The sequence below is a fragment of the Blennius ocellaris genome (assembly GCF_963422515.1).
Source record: "Blennius ocellaris genome assembly, chromosome: 18".
Taxonomy (NCBI): Eukaryota; Metazoa; Chordata; class Actinopteri; order Blenniiformes; family Blenniidae; genus Blennius; species Blennius ocellaris.
Genome location: NC_137667.1, coordinates 13,450,779 through 13,473,128, shown reverse-complemented (window position 1 = coordinate 13,473,128; position 22,350 = coordinate 13,450,779). Strand labels below are relative to the sequence as shown.

Sequence of the window (22,350 nt, the reverse complement as noted above, 5' to 3'; positions counted from 1 at the left end):
ATAAAAGAACCCAAATTTATGAGCTGATGACTTTATGGGCTTCATACATCTTTGGCTCACCTGATATCCTGCCCAAAAGAGCTGAGGGAAGTTTAAAGGATCCGTAGATCTGCTTTCCTTTTCTGTGTAATCTTGCAATTTCCGACACATGATGAAGAGCCACATGTCTTCACGTACATCAAAAGGACTTGAAAGTTATCATATGTGAGCATGTGCTGTGTGGTGGAAAACTGAAACTTTGTACAAAACCACCATGGTGGGGTTAGATAAAAAGAAAAAAGCATTAATATTAATCCAAAACTATGGGCGAGGGCAGGGGCGCTGGCATCGGCTCCAGAGGCCCGCCACCCTGAACAGGTTAAAGCGACGTAGAAGATGGATGGACGGATACCAAACACTACACATTTCATTCTTTTTAACCACCAATGCCCTTCTTTAGTTACATAATCAGGACTGTGATGAATCATGGGACGGGGTTCAGATCAAATAGTCTTGATGTCACAACCACATGAAACCCTGGTTTCTTTGTCCATTGCTGCACCATCAGCGGTTGCTTCTTTCCTCGCGTCATTTCAAGACGTGCACGTTTGATGTTTGGCAGCGACAAAGTCGCCCACATGCTGTTCGCCGTGAGGAATATCCCACCTCGGCGTCATACATTTCTGTGTCACAAACCTCCTGAGGCCAACTTCAAAGCCACAGTCCATACCTGTATAACCTTTTAAGCAGAACGGTGAGCCGTCATCCACACATGTTGGGCGTTAACACCGAATGGACCTGCTGCTCAAGGTCTTAAGTCACTGGCAGGATGAAATGCTTTGGTTCTGTTTGAAAGCCTCGACAGCATGGATGAACATTTCTCCATTATAACACAAATGCAGCCCAGATGCAGACATTGTAGGTGTTTGAGCCGCAGACGTAAAGAAAGGATGATTTATTCTGTTGCCTCTGGACTAACATGAAAATATACGTGTTAAGTCTTTTCCATGTTTACTTTCAAAAATGTTAAATATTTTGAATATAAATGATTCAAAGGCACAATAATCTGGTAGAAGTAAACCAATATGAAGAAAACTGTGTTTACTCAAGTTAAAGTACAAAAGCAGAAGCAAGGACATTTGAAAACAATGAGTTGGAAACATGTCCTCAGTCTAATGGTTGTCAAAGTCACAGACGTCGTTTTCTTCTGTTCTGTCCAGTTATGCCTTTACATACATATTCATGAGGTTATTAGTGTTTTTATCTCATCTAGTTATGTTAAAATGAGTTTTCATTCTGCTCATTCACAATACCACAATGCAGAATGTTTTGGGTAAATGTCGGTAATAAAAGTTAAAACTTGTAACTCCTCTCGAGGACAGTGATGTAGCATTCCTACAGTTGGGATCAAAAGTTACACCTCAGTCAGGAGAAGTTTAACAGAGAACAGATTTACGTTTGAAGAAGTTTAGTTTCAAAAGCATCGCAGAGGTTTTGAACCTCCTCCATCTGCGAAGAGCCAGCTGTTTGAAAACCCTCTCAAGGTATTTGCTGTGAATATCACAACTCAGAAATGATACTCAGATTGCCTTTGCAGGAACATAAACCAATATAAAAGCGATGCCCAGTGTATCAGTCATTTGGAACCTTCATGGGAGAAGAAACAAAAGCCTGAATTCGTTAGTTGTCTTCGATGACGACAGAAAATGTATCCTTAATTTAAAAAAAAAAGTTTCAAGACTGAGGATTTGTTACAGTTTGAGTGAATGTAGTTTTTCATTACATTTCTCGCCTCTGAAAGCTGATAATGTCCACACATCTTTTCATACCACTGCAATACAACGTCAATGAAATCACTACCACTGTAACTCATACATGTCGAGTAATTTGAAACCTACTAATGTCGCAGTTTATTTGTTCCTCAGCTTTAAAAGTAATTCTCAATTCTGTCAGTCAGCTGGTAATGATCACACACTAAATGTACCACAATGATTTATTACTGGATATATATTTTTGCATCCACCAGAATTCAGTTTTCAGGCATATAATGGATGTTAATGATCTCAACGTTTTTGACTTTTTGTAATAAAGGCTGTAAAAATGTCCAACATTCAATTGCAGTAACAGAAAGAGGAATTACATCTCATATATTTGTAGCTCAAGCTTTTTATTGTATGTAGTGTTGAATCTAATTATGTGTTGCATGAATATAACAGTGTTGTACGGTGGAGCTTGAGCTTATTTGAGTTTTGTCCACCAAATTATGCCAACACAGAAATTCTTTAGCAGAATAATCTCATGTGCGAAACACTTTCAGGCGATATATAACCAGTCCTGAACCAAATCTGCTCATTATCTGTAACCGTTCAATCGAATGCGGTGCAGTAAATGGTCCTTTCTTTAACGCTTACAGAATAACACTCAATAATGCAGGTTACAAGCTCGTTGGCAGGACGGTGTAATGATCTCAGCTATTGTATTAAAGCACCTGATTGATTTCAGGCTTTACGTGTTCTGTCGGCTATAAACTCAGCGAAAAGCGATTTATTAGACGTTCGTGGACCTTACTGCATGATTTGATTTTCAAGACGAAGGGACTGGAAATGTCAAACATTAACAAAGGGTAATGTCCGACAATTTCCCAATTATTGTTCTTGGAAGACATTTTCCCATGGCTACGTAAAGAAACACTCAGTTTGCCTTTTATCGTGAGGCCACACTGCAAACTTCCAAGTAATTTTCTTTTGACAGCGGACATATTACAAGAGAGATACCATCTGGCAACTTGATAGTTGATCTCGGGAGTCGAAGTGAAGTGGGTTTAATGTGTGACAGGCTGTTTTTCCTCTGTACCTTAGCAGAATAAAAATGAATTTGGTTTACTGACTCTAATGAGAAATGTACTTCCTTCCTGGAACTTGACCTCATGAGAAAACACTGGTGTTATTATTTAATTTTTTTTATGTGTAAGTCCATCTGAAACCAAGATCTAAGCCCTGTTTAGTGTAACTCTGCAACACTGCATCCTGGATACAGGAACGTACGATATTTATTTATTTCCTCCTTCCTTTTTTTCTCAATTCAAGCTTTTTAGTTTAGGTACAGTTTATATTTACTGGATCTAATTACATGATGCTGGAAAACAGCGCGGCTCTCCGACTGTGAAGTTTAATCTAATTGTGTGCGCCAAGTCAAGAAAACACTGAAGTCTTTTAATACGGTATGGTTTTGTCTTACCAGAATTGTTGGGAGGTTTTCGATAATAATAATGAATGAGAACTAGTAAGTATAGGATTTTATATTGTTCAGGGCCAGATAAACTAAGAGGCAGAGATATTTAGTAAAATGTAAGAAGTGGAACAAAAAAAAAAAAAAAAGCATCGTGAGTTAAAGTAAGTCAGAAGAATAAAACAGGCTATGAAGGACAACAACATCTGCATTCTGAGGAACAGCTGGAGCTACTTAAATTTTGTCCTGAGGCCATCCAGTCCGGACCGATCCAGGCTCTTCCTGCCTGCCAGATAAACATTAGTAATATGAAATCTCCCCATGATCTGGCCTTCTTCACATTCTGGTTGCAGCCTCGCTGGCCTCCAAGGTTTGAACCACCTGGGTGCTCACCAACACTTGGACCTCGTTCGACCACTTCTCACTGAACACAAACAGTCACTATATCTCATAAAACCCACAGTAATTTCCCCACTTTTACAGAAAAAGGTACACAGCTTTCAATGTCAATACTGTCCAGAGCTTCGATTTTATGTTGGCTGAATGTCGTAGCTACCGGGCTTTAGGGATGCATGATGTTTTGTATCATCACTAATAGAAACATTTACTTCGATTGCTGACTTTACTCTGTGTGTCACTACAAGTTAAAACTCCAGATTACATTATTGTGTTAGGTTTTAGTTGAAAGCAGATTCTGAAGGCCTATTTATTTGCTTGTTCCTAAATTTGTTTTCAGTTTTCATTTATGTCGATATTGCTTCATTGCAATATGTTTATATTTTGTTGTATCAAACAAGGCCACTGATGAGAGTGAAACTGCGAGTTTTGCCAAACAACTTAGCCCTCAGTGAATTCTGTTAAGCTTTCCGTTCCCCTGTGGATTCTCATCCACTCCAGTTCTCATGATCTAATTCAGTAGCAGATCATGAAACTCACAAAGATCTCTGCCACCATAAATGTTGTCAATTGTAATTTTGAAAGGTACCTTTTCCTTTTTTGCTCCAATTCAAGATAAACATTTACAAAACCATATGGGTCCTGTGATCAATCATATTATTCATTTGAAATGCGCAAAATCTGGGTGGTTTCACACATGTTGCATCTGTTTGGACAAAACAAACTTTGGTATGATTGCTGCATTAGCATGGAAGTGTGAAAGCTGCCATGTAGAGCCTGCTGTACACTAAACTAAAGCAAAGCAAGTCCACTTCAAACGTCGGTTGTAGTATGAAAATTAAATCTGTTGGTTCAGTTCAGTACTGAACACAGTTGGACCAAAGAGCTGGAGATTTATAAAAACAGAATGTGATAGACTCTCAAAGCACCTCGTGTTTGCATTTAAATAGTTCCTGTCGCTGTTTCAACTTCTTTCTACATTTTACAGGCTGTCGGTGAGTTCATAGCTGGTAAAGATTCCATCGCAATTGCTGTGAAAGTTATGTCATGCGTGTGTTTTGTTTACACCTTTTGGTGTGATGTTAGAACTGCCAGTGTGCATAAAGCAAACCAGACCTGATTGCAAAAGTGCTTTTTTTTTCTACTTTGGTCTGAACCAGGGAAGCACACAAGAAGTGCGAACACGGTTGATGAAACAATGTGGATATTATACTTCAGTGTCGAGCCGCAAACTGTATTTTACATGGTCCATTTCTACTTCTTCATCCCAGTGTTCAAAGATGGAGGGGACTAACCCTAACCCTTAGAAATGAGACGCCACATATCAAAGGCCGATCCTTTGAACAAACTTCAGTTTGTATGAGATTTAACAGGTTGGAACATTGTTGAATCCATGCCGTCAAGGTCCCACGACACATTATTCTATTCCTGTGATTCTCAAGCTGGTGGTAAGCAAGATCCCTCTATATGTCCATAGCTACAGTATTAGCTGACGCCTCTGCTACTGCCTGTTCAGGTCAGTAATGGTTATACTGTACTAGGAGAGCTCGACCTTTCCTCAGGTGGTACACACTGTGAAAAGTTTGTTCCATTCTATTCTGTTGGCCTGACTCGATCGATGGAGACTTCTTCATCGAGAGCGACTGCCAATCATGCTTTATTGCATTTTGTTATATCAAATAACAAATTGAAAACAAATGGAAAAGAAGCTGCTTGAAGGCATATTTCAATTGAGTATCAATGAAAAATGCCACAGCCTACTAAAGTATCATTGATGACCATGTCCACTCTTATATAAACGTCACTAATCACAAAAAAAAACCCCACTAAGTGTATGATTCTTTTAGCACATTTCACTGGTTGGTTTTTATCACCTCTATAAGTAAGCAGGAGGAGGAGGAACCAATCACTTACTACCAAGAGTTACTACTCATGGAGGCCAAGCTACATGATAAAAGAAAAGTAACAGTGAATTGCAGAAACAAAATTCGAATCTACTAAATCTATTGAAACGGGAACTGTGTAACAACTTTAAACACATCTCTAATTGTTACCATGCCAACAAGTAGTCAAGTATATACTGTATCTAAAGTGGTGTAATCCATGATGGTTTCCTTGATCTCAGTAAGTGGTTTTACCGTCTAAAAATGTAATCAACAGTGTGATGGATTGATCAGTTTATTAAAAAAACAAAAAAAAACAATACATTCTTCTTGTTTTTTCCAATCATGAAAAATCATCAGTTTGACTCAAAACGTTGCTGCTGAACACTCACAGTGGTCAGATGTTGAGTTTTGACTCACCACACAGAAATACTTTGCCTTGATTGGAGCACTTGATGCGTCTCAGCATAGAGTTCACATTTTTCATGTGTTTACCGGATCTGCACAAAAAAGTCTGGCAACATAAACCAAGCGTACAGGAACCGTAAAGGACGCGTTTAAGCATTACTCAGCCATGTTGCTGTCCGGGCATTCATGCCAGAAATATGCGTCTATGAACTTTGAATGTATGGTTCTGATTAAGTCGACATGTGCTGCCTCTATCCAGAGTCTTTACCCTCCTGTCTCTCCCCCGAGTCTCTCATTTGCACAGTGAAGAGCCTGGGGCACTTTTCAAAGAGAAGAATGAGGACTTGATGAATACTGAGTGGAGGAGGGAAAGATTCATGATTCTGATTTATTCAGCTGTGCACAAAAAGATGAAAAGAATGTAGTATATATGTGTGTGTGTGTGTGTGTGTGTGTGTGTGTGTGTGTGTGTGTGTGTGTGTGTGTGTGTGTGTGTGTGTGTGTGTATATAAATTATACAATTTGACTGCAGGTTGTTGCATTAAGTAGATAACTCTTGTTAGTTAGCTTGCATGCATAATTGCTATGAAGTATTTTTAAGTACATTTTACATTTTGTGTTTGTATGCAAGTACTTACAAAAGATGTAAATTAGCTGTATGACGAACAAAGCAAAACAAAACAAAACAAAACAAAACAAAAAACAAAAACAAAAAAAACAAACAAAAAAATAAATAAATATATATATATATATATATATAGAGAGAGAGAGAGAGAGAGAGAGAGAGAGAGAGAGAGAGCGAGAGAGAGATGTGGGAGTTTTCTCAGCTCATGTAACTAACCTGCTCACCACTATGAGCTGTATTGCCATTTTGAAGCTTGCCTATATATTATTTCTTTGCAGCTCTGCACAAGTTTTACGTGGTGAGAAATTTCGAAAAACTGCTAATTTAGTGAAAAAAGGTTGCGGACTTTCAGATCCAGGCTGTTTATAAGCTGGTCCACATGTTTGGCACTCTCCGCCAAATAATCTGTTTGTGGTTACAGTTTGTTCTGTCTGTTTTACATTGAATAAATATCTGATTTATTAGTTGCTTTCTTGTGCAGTCTCTCTTGTTGGCACAAACATCCAGTTGGTTTATGACAAATGGGGGTATGTCTGGGATTATTTTCAAATTTTTTTCCCCATTTCCTGTGGTGACAAATAAATCTGCAAGGTCATCTCTGACATTTTTCTGGTTGAGCACGTTTTCTTTTCTGAAGTGGCATTCTAAAGTTTGACTTGGACAACTGTGTAAAGAGACTTTGAGACACAGTTACAGTTTTCACAAATGTAAGAAAGTTGATCTGTTGAAATGTGTTTAATGTCCAGGTGCCTTTAAGTGTGGAAAAAAGAAAAAAAACGGAGAACTTTCGGAGAACCAGACATAAAATGGAACCTTTAATAATTTCATAATATCACACGCAGCTCAAATGTGTTTTTTTTAAAATGTATTTTAAGTACATTTATCTTTGTCCCCAGTGCATTCAAGTACATCTCGTAGTGCAGTTTCAGTTTGCAGCAATAAAATGGAACAAATGATCTGAGTTTTGGGCTCAAAGACGGCCGTTAAGTTCCATCCATCCATCTTCTATACCGCTTCATTCACTTCAGGGTCCAGCAAATTATGTGTGAAGGCAGGTTGCACCCTGCTCAGGTTAACGGTTCATCGCAGGGCAAACAGACGCAGATAATCCCACTCATATTTACAGCTACAGACAACTTAGAAAACTGTAGATGGAAAACAGAGTGCCCTTACAAAAATATACACATGTTCAGGGAACATATGCAAACTCAGAAATGACCCCAAAAAACAAACAAATGGCAGATCAACATACCGTTGTACTGTAAGTACACCCTGGCAGATCTGCAGTACGTCAGAGTCCATCTAACACACACACACACACACACACACACACACACACACACACACACACAGACACACACACACACACACACACACACACACACACACACACAAAATGGACAATTTACTGACACTATTTTGACTTTGGACTGACGAAGGAGGCTTGGGGACGACTCTCGTAAACACACAGGGAGAACATTCAGACACACAGAAAAAAAAGGAGTCCACCTCCAAGTCTGCTGGATCGAACTTCTCGATTCTGCTGTCGCTATTTTCTCAACCAAAGTCACCATCTTGAACTATGACTTGATTATTCATCGGTGTTTTGCCGTCTTCACAAAGAGAAGCTGGCTTGAAGCACCAGGCCGCACTGTGGCTGAAGGAAACCAGGTACAGGGAGTTAATATTCAGCAGGCATCCATTCTGGGAAAATCTTTTTTAATGCTGTTGTAGGAGCACATTCGAGGACATTTGGAAGGTAAACAGCTCTTTACAGAAGTACTGCTGGATCATAAAATCTATTCATCACTCTGATGCATCACGCCAATTTGTAGGGTGTTGCAGTTTTAAACCTAACTGCGTAGTAACTGTAGGAAAAACTTTGGAGTGGCTGTTTTGAATTTAACGAGCGAACAAAAAAAATGTTTCAACATCTGTTTGAGGTAATTGAATATTCAATTACTCATCTCTTGTTCATGACTAAGCACGTGTTGCTGGATCAGTCCTGACTGTCCTTTATTTCAGCTGAAAGGTTGATCTTGTATCTCGTTTCTGGATTTAATTTACTGGTCAATACTCAAGGGATGGTATACAAATATGAGCAGTAGATAATGTGTAATGTTATGGTCGATATTAAATGACGATGGGCCAATGGGTGCAAAGCAGTTGACCGTGTAATGAGAGTTAAATACTACACAGTTCAGATTTATGATGGTCTGATGAGACTAATATCCTGTTGAGATAATGTGACTGACTTTACTCTCCAGCACTTTGTCAACAGTCCTAACAATGATGAGCGCTATAGAAATGTGTAATACTGAGCGTGCAGTGCATGTGTGTATTTATCTCCTCATTTCCCTGCTGCCCACTGAGAAGCGATACATCAAGTAGATTATACGAGTTACAGCTGCCGCATGCTTTCAGCAATACGAGATCAAATTCTGATTCGTGAAGTGGCTGCGAATAAACATACACACACAGCTTTGTGATTATACCGCTGGGAAGTTACTTAAAAGTAGGTTGTTGTTGTTGTTACCTCCCTTATCTACCAAAGTGGGTCATCCCACACAGTATTCACAATGAACGTCCTTCTTTTTGTGGTGCATCTAATTTGCACACTTACGGTTGGTCAGAAGTGAACTGGTAATTCTAGGTTTAGCTTTTATTTTTAGTTAACTGATCTGTAGTTTTTGTAAATGAGGGACAAAAATGCAACTCCAATTTTCCCTCAGAGACCTACAGCAGCCTGTACTTGTACATACTTGCATTTGTTTGGAGTTTGGTTGTGTTTATTTCTTGTAAGTTTGGTCAACAAGATCATCCACTGATGCATTGGTCAGCTGTCTTTAAAATGATGGCAACCAGCAAGAACCTTTCATTTTGCATCCATTTCAATTCCTCCACATCTTCTCCACCAGTTTAGCAGACTTATGGCCACAAGGGACACAAGCTGATTCCAGGTCTGCCTTACACACCAAACAAGACGACAGTTCATCACAGAGCAAATTCGACTCACCGAATTACCCTCAAATGTTTGATATTAGAGCCGTGAGAGAAAACCAGAGTTCCCGTAGAAAAGTCACCCATGCACAGGAAAACCATGCAACCATGGAAAGACATTCATGTACTTGACCAACCTCCCTCCATTGCATGTTGTAAATGTTCTTTGGTTATATCACAATCTTACTGGTTGAACTCCCACTGGTCATTCACATTCAGCCATCGACGTCTACAATCATTCACTGACGACCATCGTGCAACGTGCTCGCACATCACTGGGATAAACTCGGGGTTCAGCCTCTTGCCCCGGGACACTTCAACCTGTGGGCAGAGCCTCACCTCATTAAAATGCTGTTATTTCTAATCTGCATTTCTCCTTTCCTCTTCTGAATTTCATTTACAGCTGTTGCTTGATTTCCACTAAAGTTTTGGGGTAAAATGCTCACAGACGCACAGTAAAATTCCAGAGAAACAAGTTATGGATTTTGAAAACCTGCAAACCGTCCGAGCATGAGATTATTGCCAGGTTGTTAAGATCTGCAGACACTGAGAAACCCAATTTCAGACCTGTAATTCTATGAGGAGGGTTTTATCTGAGGTCCTTACGGTGATTTTATTTAATGTTCATGTTCAGTCAACCAAGGATTCCACTGGTTGAGAGAAAAATTCAATCCTTTCGAGAGATTTTCAGATTGTTTTCAGATTCATTAAATTCCCTGAGCTTCTCTCATAAACACTGTCAAAAAAATTATGTGCACAGTGGGGAGGCCAGAGCATCTTTAATGTCGTACTGTTGCCAAGACTGGATTCATGAAAAATGATTTGTTTTAGAGAGTTGAAACAAACAACATGTTTATGCCAATGTATTTATTAACAGCGTACACAGATCATTGTGTTAAAGTGTGGTTGTTTTCCCGTGTGTGTTGCAGTGGAGGAGACGCTGGTGCGGCTGGTCAACGGATCGGGCCGTCATGAAGGCCGGGTGGAGGTTTTCCACGAGAATCGCTGGGGGACGGTGTGCGACGACGTCTGGGATAAAAAGGATGGGGATGTCGTTTGTCGGATGCTGGGATACCAAGGGGCTCTTGACGTTCACAAGACTGGACGTTTTGGACAAGGTATGGAATATTTGAGTGTATGGAAGCGATGCTTTAACCGGTATGTGAAATTCAGTGGTTCCCAGTGTGGGATCAGGCTGCGAGGTTGTGCTCACTGACGTTTGAGATTTAAACTGGATTTGAACATGTAAAGAAAACTGAAACGAGACTCTTTCCAGAATGTAGAGCAGAGCTGATAAACTCTCCATTGTTGTCAATTTGATGGGTTGTAAGAGTGACGGCATGACAAAGAGATTATCAGTGTCCGTCCACTTCCCCTGTTAATGATCATAACTGATCCGTTTATCTGTTTTCAATCTATGTCAGTTAATTCATGAAACACACAGTGGAAATGACTAATACATCCAACTGTGAAGGAAAAGCACACTTGTTGCAAACATAAAGAAATGAATGTCGTCATGGTCGAATTTTTTCCTGTGAGAAAGAACATCTCAATTCACTCGCATCACAATCTCCCGGTCAGATTTTATTGATGGAAGTGGTTCAGGTTTTTACAAACTCTGCTCTCTTGTAGCGGCGGTGTGGTACCATTTGAGCAGAGCTTTGCAATGCCTCGGAGATTAATATCTTAATTTTATAGGGAAAAATCGTTTGAGCCAGATGTCGTCAAGATGGAGTCTCAGAGGTTATATCAGTCACACTCTTTTTCTTGCCCTCTGTCCACTTTATTTCATTCACTACTCCAGCTTGCATCACCCAGAGCCCCCGTCCAGGCAGGGCTGTAACCAGCGGGTCTGGAAAGTTGGGGGAATCACGCTTTTGTCCCAGAGGACGACCTGGAGACGATGGCAGTGACTAACATCACGGCTAGATTAAATGTTAAACAATCTGGAATCTACTTCTTATTGGGGTTTTTTTCAGATGAGTCCTGTAGTTTTTGATTTGTTTTCTTCAGTTTATAAAGTCTTCTCACACTCAAACCAAGAACATACTGTTGCAGAACAATTCATTCATTCACAAACTTCATTCCATAAAACAAGGCTGATCTAAAACCAAACATATAATTTATATCTTAGAGAGTTGCAGTTTAAATGTTTGTCAGACTGTATGATTGTCTGTTGGTCAACATGCAGGTCACTGATACATTTGCATATAGTCCAACGGCTGCATATTTTTAGTGCTGTGGTTACGTCGTCCGTGTTACCTTCATATAATGTGATCAAATGTGAATATTTACAACTTCTGTTCAGTCAAGCGCTCTTGGAGAAAAACAGTTTCCTCAAAAGATATTGAGAGAATTTGATAAAACAGAATACTGAAGTTTGCAATAAGTCCAAGTTTTGTTAAAACTGGTCTGGTTTGGTTTGACCAAACTTTTCAACTCTGAGCATTATGCTGCAGCTTGAGTCTGTGGCTAAACATAGAAAGTCAGAACTTGATTTGAACTCAATGAAACAAAGGTTACTGGATCTTCTGTCATAAATCTGTTCACAGTTAAAAAAAAAAAATGAAAAAGTCTATTTGAGGATAAACTGTTGCTAAGTAACCAGATGGATGTAGTTTTTTTTCTATTAATGTTCCCTGCAGCAGTTTCTGGACAACCCATGAAACGTCTTGCTTCACAAAGAATGAAGCAGGATTATTGTAAAGTCATTGGAAAAACAGTGGGACGTCCGGAGTCTGTGAGAATATGGAATACAAGCAAGAAGACACAAAGCACGTCCTGCATATGTGACGGGGACGACTGGTGTCTGCATGGCTGGAGGTTCAGTATTATAACTTTGATGACAAACCGGATTCAGTGATGCAACAATTCCCTCATCCACATCTTTATTGAAGTTGACAAAAAAAAATCTCCTCTTAATCCTAATTTAGGTTAGACAGTACTATCTGCCTTTTATATATAAAAAAAAAAAGTCTTGCACAAAGGACCACACAGCGATGGCGATTAGTTATGGAGAACAAGCAATGGATTTGACTTTGCCCACCAGAATCTCCTGCCAGGCCATCAAATCTTTCTATTTTGATCCAACTACTCCAACCTGGAGGCTGCCGCTGCGCCCCGCAAATAGTATACAACTGACCAGAGGCATACAAAATGTGCAATTTATTGCTCAGAAATTCTCTGAATGGGATAAATTCCCTTTTAGGTGCTGATCATTCCTGCTAGGGTCATGATATATAGATGCACTCTGTTAAGTCCTGTTGCTCCATTTTATAAAAAATGCGTTTCACATTGAAATATAGTCCATTTCCATTTTACGTTAAATGTCCAAAATGTGCAATGGAACCATGCCAACATGGTGTAATAACGCGCCACGAAAGTATCATGAAGGTGCAGTGAAATAAGCACTGAATTGATTGTGCGCCCAACAGAAAATGTCTCTCCCATTCTCATACGACGCCATTATGACAGAGCATCACCATGGCAACATGAACAGATGAGGGCGTTAATAGAATACTGACAAAACCTGAGACCCTCTGTCACTGGTGTTTGAATCCTGGACATCGTCTGAGTCATTACCAACCAGTTGATGTTTATTTATTTTTTTTGTTTGTTTTACTTCCATATTGTTTCACATACTCATGTCGTCCATCCAGCTTGTGCTTTCAGCCGCTCACTTGTCTTGTCCTGGAGCCGTGCCTTCGATGGTCGACGAAGTTATCTAGTCTGTACTGCAACATAATCACTTCATCCAACACCATATGACACCTTCCAACATTTTGTGTATTGCAAATCATGAATGTTACGCATTGTCGCGATTTGAATATGTAACATTAACGGCACGTTGGAGCTTAAAATGCTTGTTTTTTGGGGGTTTTTTTTAAAGTTGGGTAAAGGAAACTTGCCAAATATTTCACTTGCGGCTAAAAATTGGTCTTTAATAGAGTTTGATTGATTATCCGAGGACAGCAGCAGTCCTATAAATCTCTCTGTAAGTGAAGGACACTCAGGTTTTCCCCCTGAAGTCTCACACGGTGACTTAAGATTTATTTGTGAGAGGTGTCATAAAGTTGGAGCGAGGATGTTACACGGCCCTGCAAACGGGGCCGTAAAAGTGTGCTCGTGATCCAGAATAGCCGGTTTTAAAGGACCACGTCCATCAGAACCCAACCCTCCGCAGCAGAGCATATCATGTGCAACAACACTGGAGGTTACGATCGCTGCAGGCACATGTGCACATTCCCCCGTGTATATCTTATTCTTGTCCAGAGCGCCGCCGCCGCGTGTGCAAGCGTGTTGCTGTTTCAAGATGTCAAGAGTGCCGCAGCCAGTTTTTCTTCATCTTTAAGTTAAATTGTAAAATCGGACCGGAGTGACGATAAAACTATGTTGGTTTTGTCTGGACGTCGGCCTCCGAAGCAATTTTACGATCACATTTCACAAATATGTCCACAACCTATTTGTCCATTTCTTCATTTTATGGGCAATAAGTTTTGCATGTCTGTGGGTACTTGTGGTCAATTTCTGTCGTTTAGCGGCCGTTTGGTAGTGGTCGTTTTTGAGTTCTTTGGACATTAGCAACATTCTGTGGTCACTTGTTTTTATAGTTGTATTTCTTTTCTATGTCATCTGACGTTGTCTCCTATTCAGCTCATTTCATTTTATTTTGTGGTAGTTTAGCGTCTGTGTGGTCACTTTAAATCTCTATGGTATTTTGTTCTTTCTTTTATTTCACGTTTGTGGCCTTTTCACATCTTTTCGGGCTCATTTCCATCTCTTAGTGGTCAGTATTGGTCTGTGTGGTTCTCGTTTACCACCTTGGTGTATTTTTGCATCACTCGGGTGATCTATTTGTTTTCCACGTGGTTTTTCTTTTTACCCGTTTTTGGTTGTTTCGTTGCCTCACTTCGGATCTCAACGCGTTGTTTTGCATGTCCATTATAGTCAATAATCATGGGAGACTGTGTTTGCCCTCAGTTTTACCAAACTCAAACCATTTTTTTAACCCTTTGGATACTTGCTCTTTCTCTCCCATTACTCACACCAATTTATTTAATCACTTTCCAGTTAAATCATTTTTGATATATTGATTTGGGGTTAGAGTTAAGTATCTAATTACAATATGGTTTGGACTGTATTATGCAGATTTTACAGCCCAGAAAAGTAACCTTGATGTTAACTGACTCCATGACAGACTTCAGTTTATTTTAGATTATGTGTCGAGTGGTGACATAAAGTCTTCAAAACTATATTGGGTTATTTGTTGTGTCAAATAAAAAGACAAAAGTCAGCATTATTCCGGGAGCCTGCAGTGAGAGAGAGTCATTTAAACACAGCAGACACTTGTATTTAACTCTGTGGCTCTTCTATGAAGCCAAGAGTCGTGGTTTATCTCAACACAGAGGTTTGTGGGGAAAAAAAATACACAAAAGCTTCCTTCTTTTGAACAAATTTTAATGCAACAACACAACATGAAGCACACAGTGCAGAGGCGAGCTAGCGGACATGCTCCCAGCAAGAGTTTTTGGAAGCAACTTTATTTTTTTTGCATGGTTCATCAAACATCTTTCAGGAATCTGTTTGGGTCCATGAAACACTTGTTTCATGTATTTCCAACACAAACCCGAAATAAATAGACAGTTTGATTTCCAGAAAAAACATTTGTTCACCAGGCAACTGATGGATTTCAGTCAGTCTGTTTTTATTGATCATGTTGGAAGTCTTTGAAAGCGCAGAGTCAATAGAGAACAGTTTTACCACCGTGCTGCTGAGACACAAGCACCGTGGGCCAAATCAAAACATCCGGCCTGAACATCTCCAGCTAAAAATAGATCACAGATATAAGGTTTATTAATATCTATTCTCGTCATTTCACTCCTGCTGATATTTATTTCATGTCTTTGTGCCACTTTGTTAACATTTCCTGTGCCCATTATATGCGTTTTATTTCTGAGATTTTCATTTCTTATTTTAGTTGCATTTACAGTGTGATTTGTGGGGAATGTCTGCATTATTATTTTACCTCACGGAGATAAAATCCACCATGCATAGTGATTAACGCCACTTAATCCAAATGCTGGATAAAATGCATCGACGAACTGTATGATAATATATATAAAGCAGAGCTTTTATATCTCTCACGTGTCAAGAGTGAAACTCACACAGTTAACTTTAAAATTACACCACACTCTGATTTGATTAACTTTTTCAATATATTTATGACTACGTGACGTATCAATGAAGTGAAACTTAGAACAATTTGTGTTTTTTGCTTATTTTTGTGATGTGTCTTTTTTTGTCTTTATCACTTTGTCTTTCTCTTCTCTCCACCTATTGTTGTATAGTTGTTTTAGATCTCATTTTAGTCACATCATGTCTAATTGTTGGTATTTTGCTGGATTGCGTTATAGTGGCCACTTAATGGGCGGCTATGGTTCTGTTGGTAGAGAGGTCGTCTCCCAGTCTGAAGGTTACAGGTTCAATTCTCCACCTCGTCCCTGTCCATCTGTCCAAGTACTGTCGCCAACAATCATCATTAACTATTTCCTAACTGATATGTTTGAAGCCACCTATGATTTTGTACGAACAGGAATCTGATTATTAAAAATAAAACAAAAAAACAATTCTGCCAAAAGCTCTGCTCACCAGCTGTTTGATCAAAAACCCTCTGAGAAAACGTCTTTTTAACAATCCTAATGTTGACGTTATACATTCTGTTCATTCAGTCATAGCTTATGATCTTTTAAACTGCATGCAGCGCTTCCAAACTTCAGCTGCATGTTAAACTCCCAAACAGTTTCAACATGTTTCGTTGTGTTTGGCTGCACTTGCGTCGTTTTTCACTGTGCACATGTATAAGAAAGAGACTGATGCATGACTGAGCTCAACAGAGAAACCACAGCGCTGGAACAGCCTCCGTTGGTGCCCAGATGTGAAGTTATTCCTTCCAAATCAACTGTTTTTTTGTTCGAAGTTTCATCTATAATAATGAAGGAAACTTGATAACAGTTGTTTTCTCCCATAATCTTCGAACATATTTTCAGTGATTGGAGTTCATGAACTCTCATTGCAACAGACACAGCGTGAACAAAACAAATCTCGTAAATCATAGAGAAAGGAAAAGAGATGTGTGAAGATAATGCGCTCGTTTTCTGATTTATATACGCTAATTTTCTTTCTCCCTCGCTGTGTGCAGGTACAGGTCTGATCTGGATGGATGACGTTGCATGTGCAGGGACTGAGGACACCATCCACCAGTGCAAGTTTTCCGGCTGGGGCAAAACCAACTGTGGCCACGTGGAGGACGCCGGCGTGACCTGCGCCGCCTGAAGCTCCCGATGCTCTGCTCACGTCCTGCCTTTAACGTCGATGAGGTGGTAAACGTTCTGCCGTCAGTACCGGGACTGTCAGCTCGGCATACGTTGCTTATTTACCTGCAGAAAAGTGCTGCCTCATCTGAGATGCGCTCACATTGTGCCTGAACTTAATCTGCATCTTTCTTTTGTTTTTGTTTTTTTTGTTTTTTTTTAAGTTTGTGACTAAACGTGACTATTTCAGCCATAAGACTGCATCGTGGAGCAACCAGAACCTCATTACTACACAGTATGAGTTTGTATGCTGGAGGATTATTACAAAATGGTGCCCTCCATCAGGCTGTATACTTGAGCTCACCTGTCTTCCACAAAGGTCAACCTTAAGAGAACTGAGGTGACGTTTGAGTCCCACTTTGGACCTTGTGTCTGGGAGGGATTGCTAATTCCACAGCCTTATAAACCCAGAGCATCGTTTCCGTTTTGAAGTGAGCTCAAAAAGCATTTAAAGGAGCTGACGAACTGATTTTCCATTCACAGGCAGCTGCTCTTCATAGTATTATGTACGAACGGCTTTTGCTAAACATACGTTGTTGCCTTATCATATATAACACCACATTTCCAAGCACGTCATTTTCTGGGAATTTGCATGTTAAAACAAGGTCACAAAACTATGTTGATTGATTTTTTTTTTAATAATCAATTTATTTCCGAGATTGAAGAATTACGTTTTTGGATGTGATGACCCAGTTCAGTATGTTTGACAAAACATTTGCAAACCTTTTTCACAAATTAGATGCAGCATTTTTTTTTTCCATTTGTGTTTGCCTCAGTCTTCCTGTCCTGCTAATACATTTAAAACTGACCCACGTCATTCATAGACCGATTAAAATCAGGGACCAGCAGGTTGTCCAAGCTTTTCCAAGCTGTGTCTTCCAGCATGACACTGAACCACCGTTTCTCTCAGATCTACATGGTTCTAAAACGAATTCTTACTTTTAAAACTCTACACATCAGAAATGTTGCCAAACACTTTTGGGAAGCCAGTCCTCTTTATTATTTGACCCTTTCAAGAGGAAGGATGCAACCATCATATATATCTAGATGTTTTGGGGGATTTTTTAAAATGCGAGCTGAGCAAAAGGCTCTGACTTCCAATTTAAGTTAAACCTTTAATCCTCTGAAGTGCAACATTGTCAATGTCTTCCTGATGTTAAAACAACTTTGGCTGTTTGGACTTATTTTTAGTATGTCTAAAATACATTGTGACAGACATATCCAATGTTTTTGAATTGCTATGTTTTACCACACAAGGCACCATTGTGAGTTCTGGCCCAGTGACAACTGATGGCTGAAATGATATCAGAGTTACTCAATAGTGGAGAAAACAATCAAGAGGCTACCATTTTAAATCAAATGGCTTTTGGCAAAGTAAAGGAGTAAAGTAACATGTGATTAATTCAACTCGTACACAACCAGGCCAGAATGCACTGCAGAAGCGTGATTTTGAGAAACGACAAAAGTTAAGTAATGTAAAATATTAAAGCACATTGAAGTCAAAAAGTTCAAACGATGCCATATTTTGCCTTTAGGTGACAACTGGCTTTTTACCATTTGGATCAACTGAAAGCTTTTTGGATTTTTAGTTTTGTTTGGAGAAAACTTTTTTCTTCTTCTTGTGAAATGTGAAATCGGTTGTGCTGCTGCCAAGCTCAATAATGTTATTCTAAAAAAAAAACATTTACAAAACACTTCATTTATGCCATTATCAGAACTCCCTGAGGTATCATTGATATAATTTTGTTTTTCTGTCCTCAGCCTCAGTTCTAGATAAAACAAGCGGCAGGTCCAATCAGCAAATTGATGACTCGGCTCTAAATTCCTTGTTCTGTGACAAGTTGTAGAATAGAGATGTTGGAAAAACAAGAAGAAACAATATTCATCAGTTAAACTGTGATATAGTTTCCTCGGATAGTTTTTCTTGTGGGCTAAAAGGCCACACATCCATCATGTTACCCTCAGGAAGGCGTCTGATAATGTTCAAATGTTCTTATCAACAAACCTCAAAGATACAGCCAATGTCATCAAGAAGTGCCTTCAGTGTGAAGAAGGTCCTGGAAGTGATAGCGGGGCCCCTCAGAGGATCTATCTCAATGATGAAATCACTCTGTGTCCTCCGGACAGCGCGATTTCATCAAGCTGATGTCCACAGAAGACTTGTGGTCTATTTGTCAAGATATCTGGAACAATATCCCTGCAGGGTTCCTTTAAAACCCTTCAGGAACCCTTTACTTAAGAAGGGGAAAAAATGCTTTTGGAAGCCAAATACCGAAATGCTGATGTTCCTTCACTACTTTACATTATGTTATATGATGAAAAAACTCAAATTTAAGCTTTGTATTTTTGAAAGTGCTATTGTTCTGCTGCATTTGTTTCACAACCTCCTAAATGTGTACAAAGTACTGGATACAGGACGCTTTCTTCCGACCTGAGATCACAGCAGGCTGGAGCCCTTCCCCGCCGGCAGGAAAAGCATTGCAGGGCTTAGATTTGTAAAAAAAAAAAAGAAAAAGAAGACTTAAATGCAAAGATGTGAGTGGCTCTCCAGCTGACAGATGAAGAGATGATGAAAAAGAGCAGATGAGTGTAAACAGATGGCTGTATGGATGATTGTCCTGTACCCTGATTTACAGTGACAAGTTAGTATTTAGTGTCAAAAACTGGATTGTTTCAGAATTAATCCCAGTGCAACACCCACCATGAAAGACTTTTCGTAAATGTTTTTTTATAATATAGCTCTCCGAGGGACTTTTTTTTTTATCCCTATAGCTGTTATTAATTTTTTTTTTTTTTTTTCAAAACTGTTCCTTCAAATAAATCTTGCAGAAGAACTGCGCAAGTTGGACTGAAACATGCAGCCATGTTTTGTATATGAAACATTTTTAGTGCACTTTTTTAATGGCTCAAGAAATTTTCTATTTCCTGATATAATCTGTAAGATGTCTTTTGTCGAGTTAAATTTCTGTTATTGTTAAAAATGAATCAAAATGAGATTAGCTTCGAAGAACTAATTTCCATGTTGAAACAAAATGGTGAAAAAATAAAAAATAAACTTGTTTTGGAGATGAACTTCATGTCGGTTCAGCCAAAAGTGACTTTTTCTTCCTGGTAAAGTGCCTTGGTTTTTGTCGGGGCTTGTTTTAAACCACAACTCGACCACAGAGGATAACAAAATAAAGGAAATGGAGAGTTTTGTGGAAGGGAAATATGAGGTGAGAAACCTAATTCGTGACATTAGCGGGGGAAGGTTTACTGGGTCACATGTTTTATTTGAACATTTTTCCTGCAATAAGTCAATGACACCTTTTTGGATATCAAGAGGCAGTTAGTGTTGTTTCTTTCATTTCCAGTTGGGTATTTTAAGAAGTATTTCTCACATTTCTCTGAATAATTTAAACAGTTTATGCCGGTAAGCTGAACGTTACACATGATCAGACACATCAGTGTTCTGACAGATTGCCACTTTAATCAACTCATAATAATATGAAGACTTTATCAGATTTCCTTGCAAAGACATCCTTACGGTTTTTTTTTAACTGTTGGTTAATAAGAAATAAAATACTTTTATGCACTGATACAGACTTATTTTTATATATAATTTTTAAACTTTGTACACTAAACATAATCACCCATGAATTAATAATAGCAATATACTTTTGTCCATGTCTGATGATGCTTGTCAAATGCACATTTTATAATCATATACAGGAAAAGCTGTAAAGCTTTGTTTTTAAAAACAAATGCATGAATCTTCTAAAATTCAATATTGAAATGCAGCAGATTTATTCAATTCCTTTTATATCCAGGCTGCAGGACATGTAGAAGTGCCTCATTCTGCACAGGAAGAGATTTAAAAAATAAATAAAAAAAAAAAAAAGTAAAATACACCAGCTGGCAGTGACTAAATCACTTTACAGCAGTCATTAAAACAGTTTAGTTTAGTGATAATTCTCCCAAATGTTGCCTTCTATTGTCAATTAGCAATCATAATGACAGCAGCTCACTGCTTTAGATAAATATACACACACAAACACACACATTCTTGACTGACGTGGCCTCGGGTTCAGTCAGATAGTTTGTTTATCTTGCACAGACGTCACATTCAGCTCTCAGGCCACAGTGTTCACACTTGCGTTATAAAACAACAGCCAAAGAAAACACAACAAACCCCATCTGTATGTCTGTGTTCTGCGAATGTGTCATCTCCTTTGAAAAGCAAATCGCGTTGTGTGGAAAATTGCTTCGCACTGGCAAACAGTCGTGGGAAAATAATGTGTTGTGTTGCTCGGGATTAAAAAACTGTATTGAAATGTGGAATGTAATAAGTTTTCTTTGAGGAAAGTGTTTCTGTGTCGCTGCAGCTGATAAATGGCCACAACAAACAGTAAACATGCCTACCACTCGGAAATCTGCTGATAAATAACAAAAAATATGTCTTCGGCTCAGACAACTAAGATTAAGTCTTTTTTTTTTCATGTCATTATTGATGCAATTTACTTTTACACGTTTGTATTTTTATTTTCCAATTCATAAGTGTGAACTTTGTCATTTACCAGTTAATCATTAAGCCACCCTGTATTAAAACAGCGAGCTATCTGGCAGACTGCCAACATTTGTTTGTTTGTTTTGATGAACACTGGCTCATCCATCACCAGCGTCACCTTCAGTCTTTCATGTTCATGTGTTTTCCACCGATTGTTCCTTCTGAGTTGCAGCTTTTCTGATGAAACAGTTGTGACGTGATTTCCTGATTGGCTGGAGGCTCCTCTCACCTCACGTGTGAGCTTCGGCCTCCTGGGATCAAATGCCTTGAATACTTGGTCTTTTAAAATGTAGAGAGAGAAGAAAAGAATCTTTGAAAGTGAGAGCACATTGCAGAAGAAGTGCACTTGGTCACTTAGATGTACTGGCTTTTCTGTGCTGACTTTCCATGACCGTTTTTATTTTCTTTAATGTGTTTGGGTTTTTAATGTATTGTTTGAACAATATTTGCTCCTTTGAGACGAAGGCTCCTATCACATCTGTGTATCCATGTTTATGTTTTGTTTTTCTATTATTATTCTTGCATAGTGCTGGTCATAACAAGAGCTGCGGCGTTAACTCGGTGCATACAGAAATAAACCAAACACAAATAAAAAAACACAGAACAATACAGAGCTTTTTACTTTATTTTTTTTTTTAGATTTGTACCACTAAAATGATGCATATGCACTGCTGAAATAATAAAAATGGTAGATTTGTTTAAACGGGTGACTTTTGTTTTTCCTGCTATCATTGCAGGTGTATTAGAAACAGACGCCTTTGTGATGTGAACAGGTGAAGAGAGAGGGAGGAAGTTGACCCGGACGTGTGCGGAGCTGAAACACATGGAGACGTGTGCGTTTTGACGGACAATCCCCGGACAGTAATCGCACACGTGAACGTTTCCACATGTGAAGCGAGCGGTGTGGCGTTTGAC

General features: G+C 39.0%; 1 protein-coding gene across 2 annotated transcripts in view; it reads left to right on the top strand.

Moving 5' to 3' along the window:
• The window catches only part of scara5 (scavenger receptor class A, member 5 (putative)), a 75,958-nt gene extending 53,820 nt beyond the window's left edge, over positions 1 to 22,138 (top strand). The window contains exons 11-12 of one of the 2 annotated variants that reach the window (XM_080514152.1): positions 10,449 to 10,637; positions 16,724 to 22,138. In XM_080514152.1, the coding sequence (XP_080370278.1) occupies positions 10,449 to 10,637; positions 16,724 to 16,851 (317 nt within the window). In that variant the 3' untranslated portion in view covers positions 16,852 to 22,138. Of the gene's footprint in view, positions 1 to 10,448; positions 10,638 to 16,717 lie in introns of both variants that reach the window. The other variant, XM_080514151.1, reaches the window with a different exon arrangement.
• The last annotated feature ends 212 nt before the right edge of the window (positions 22,139 to 22,350 follow it).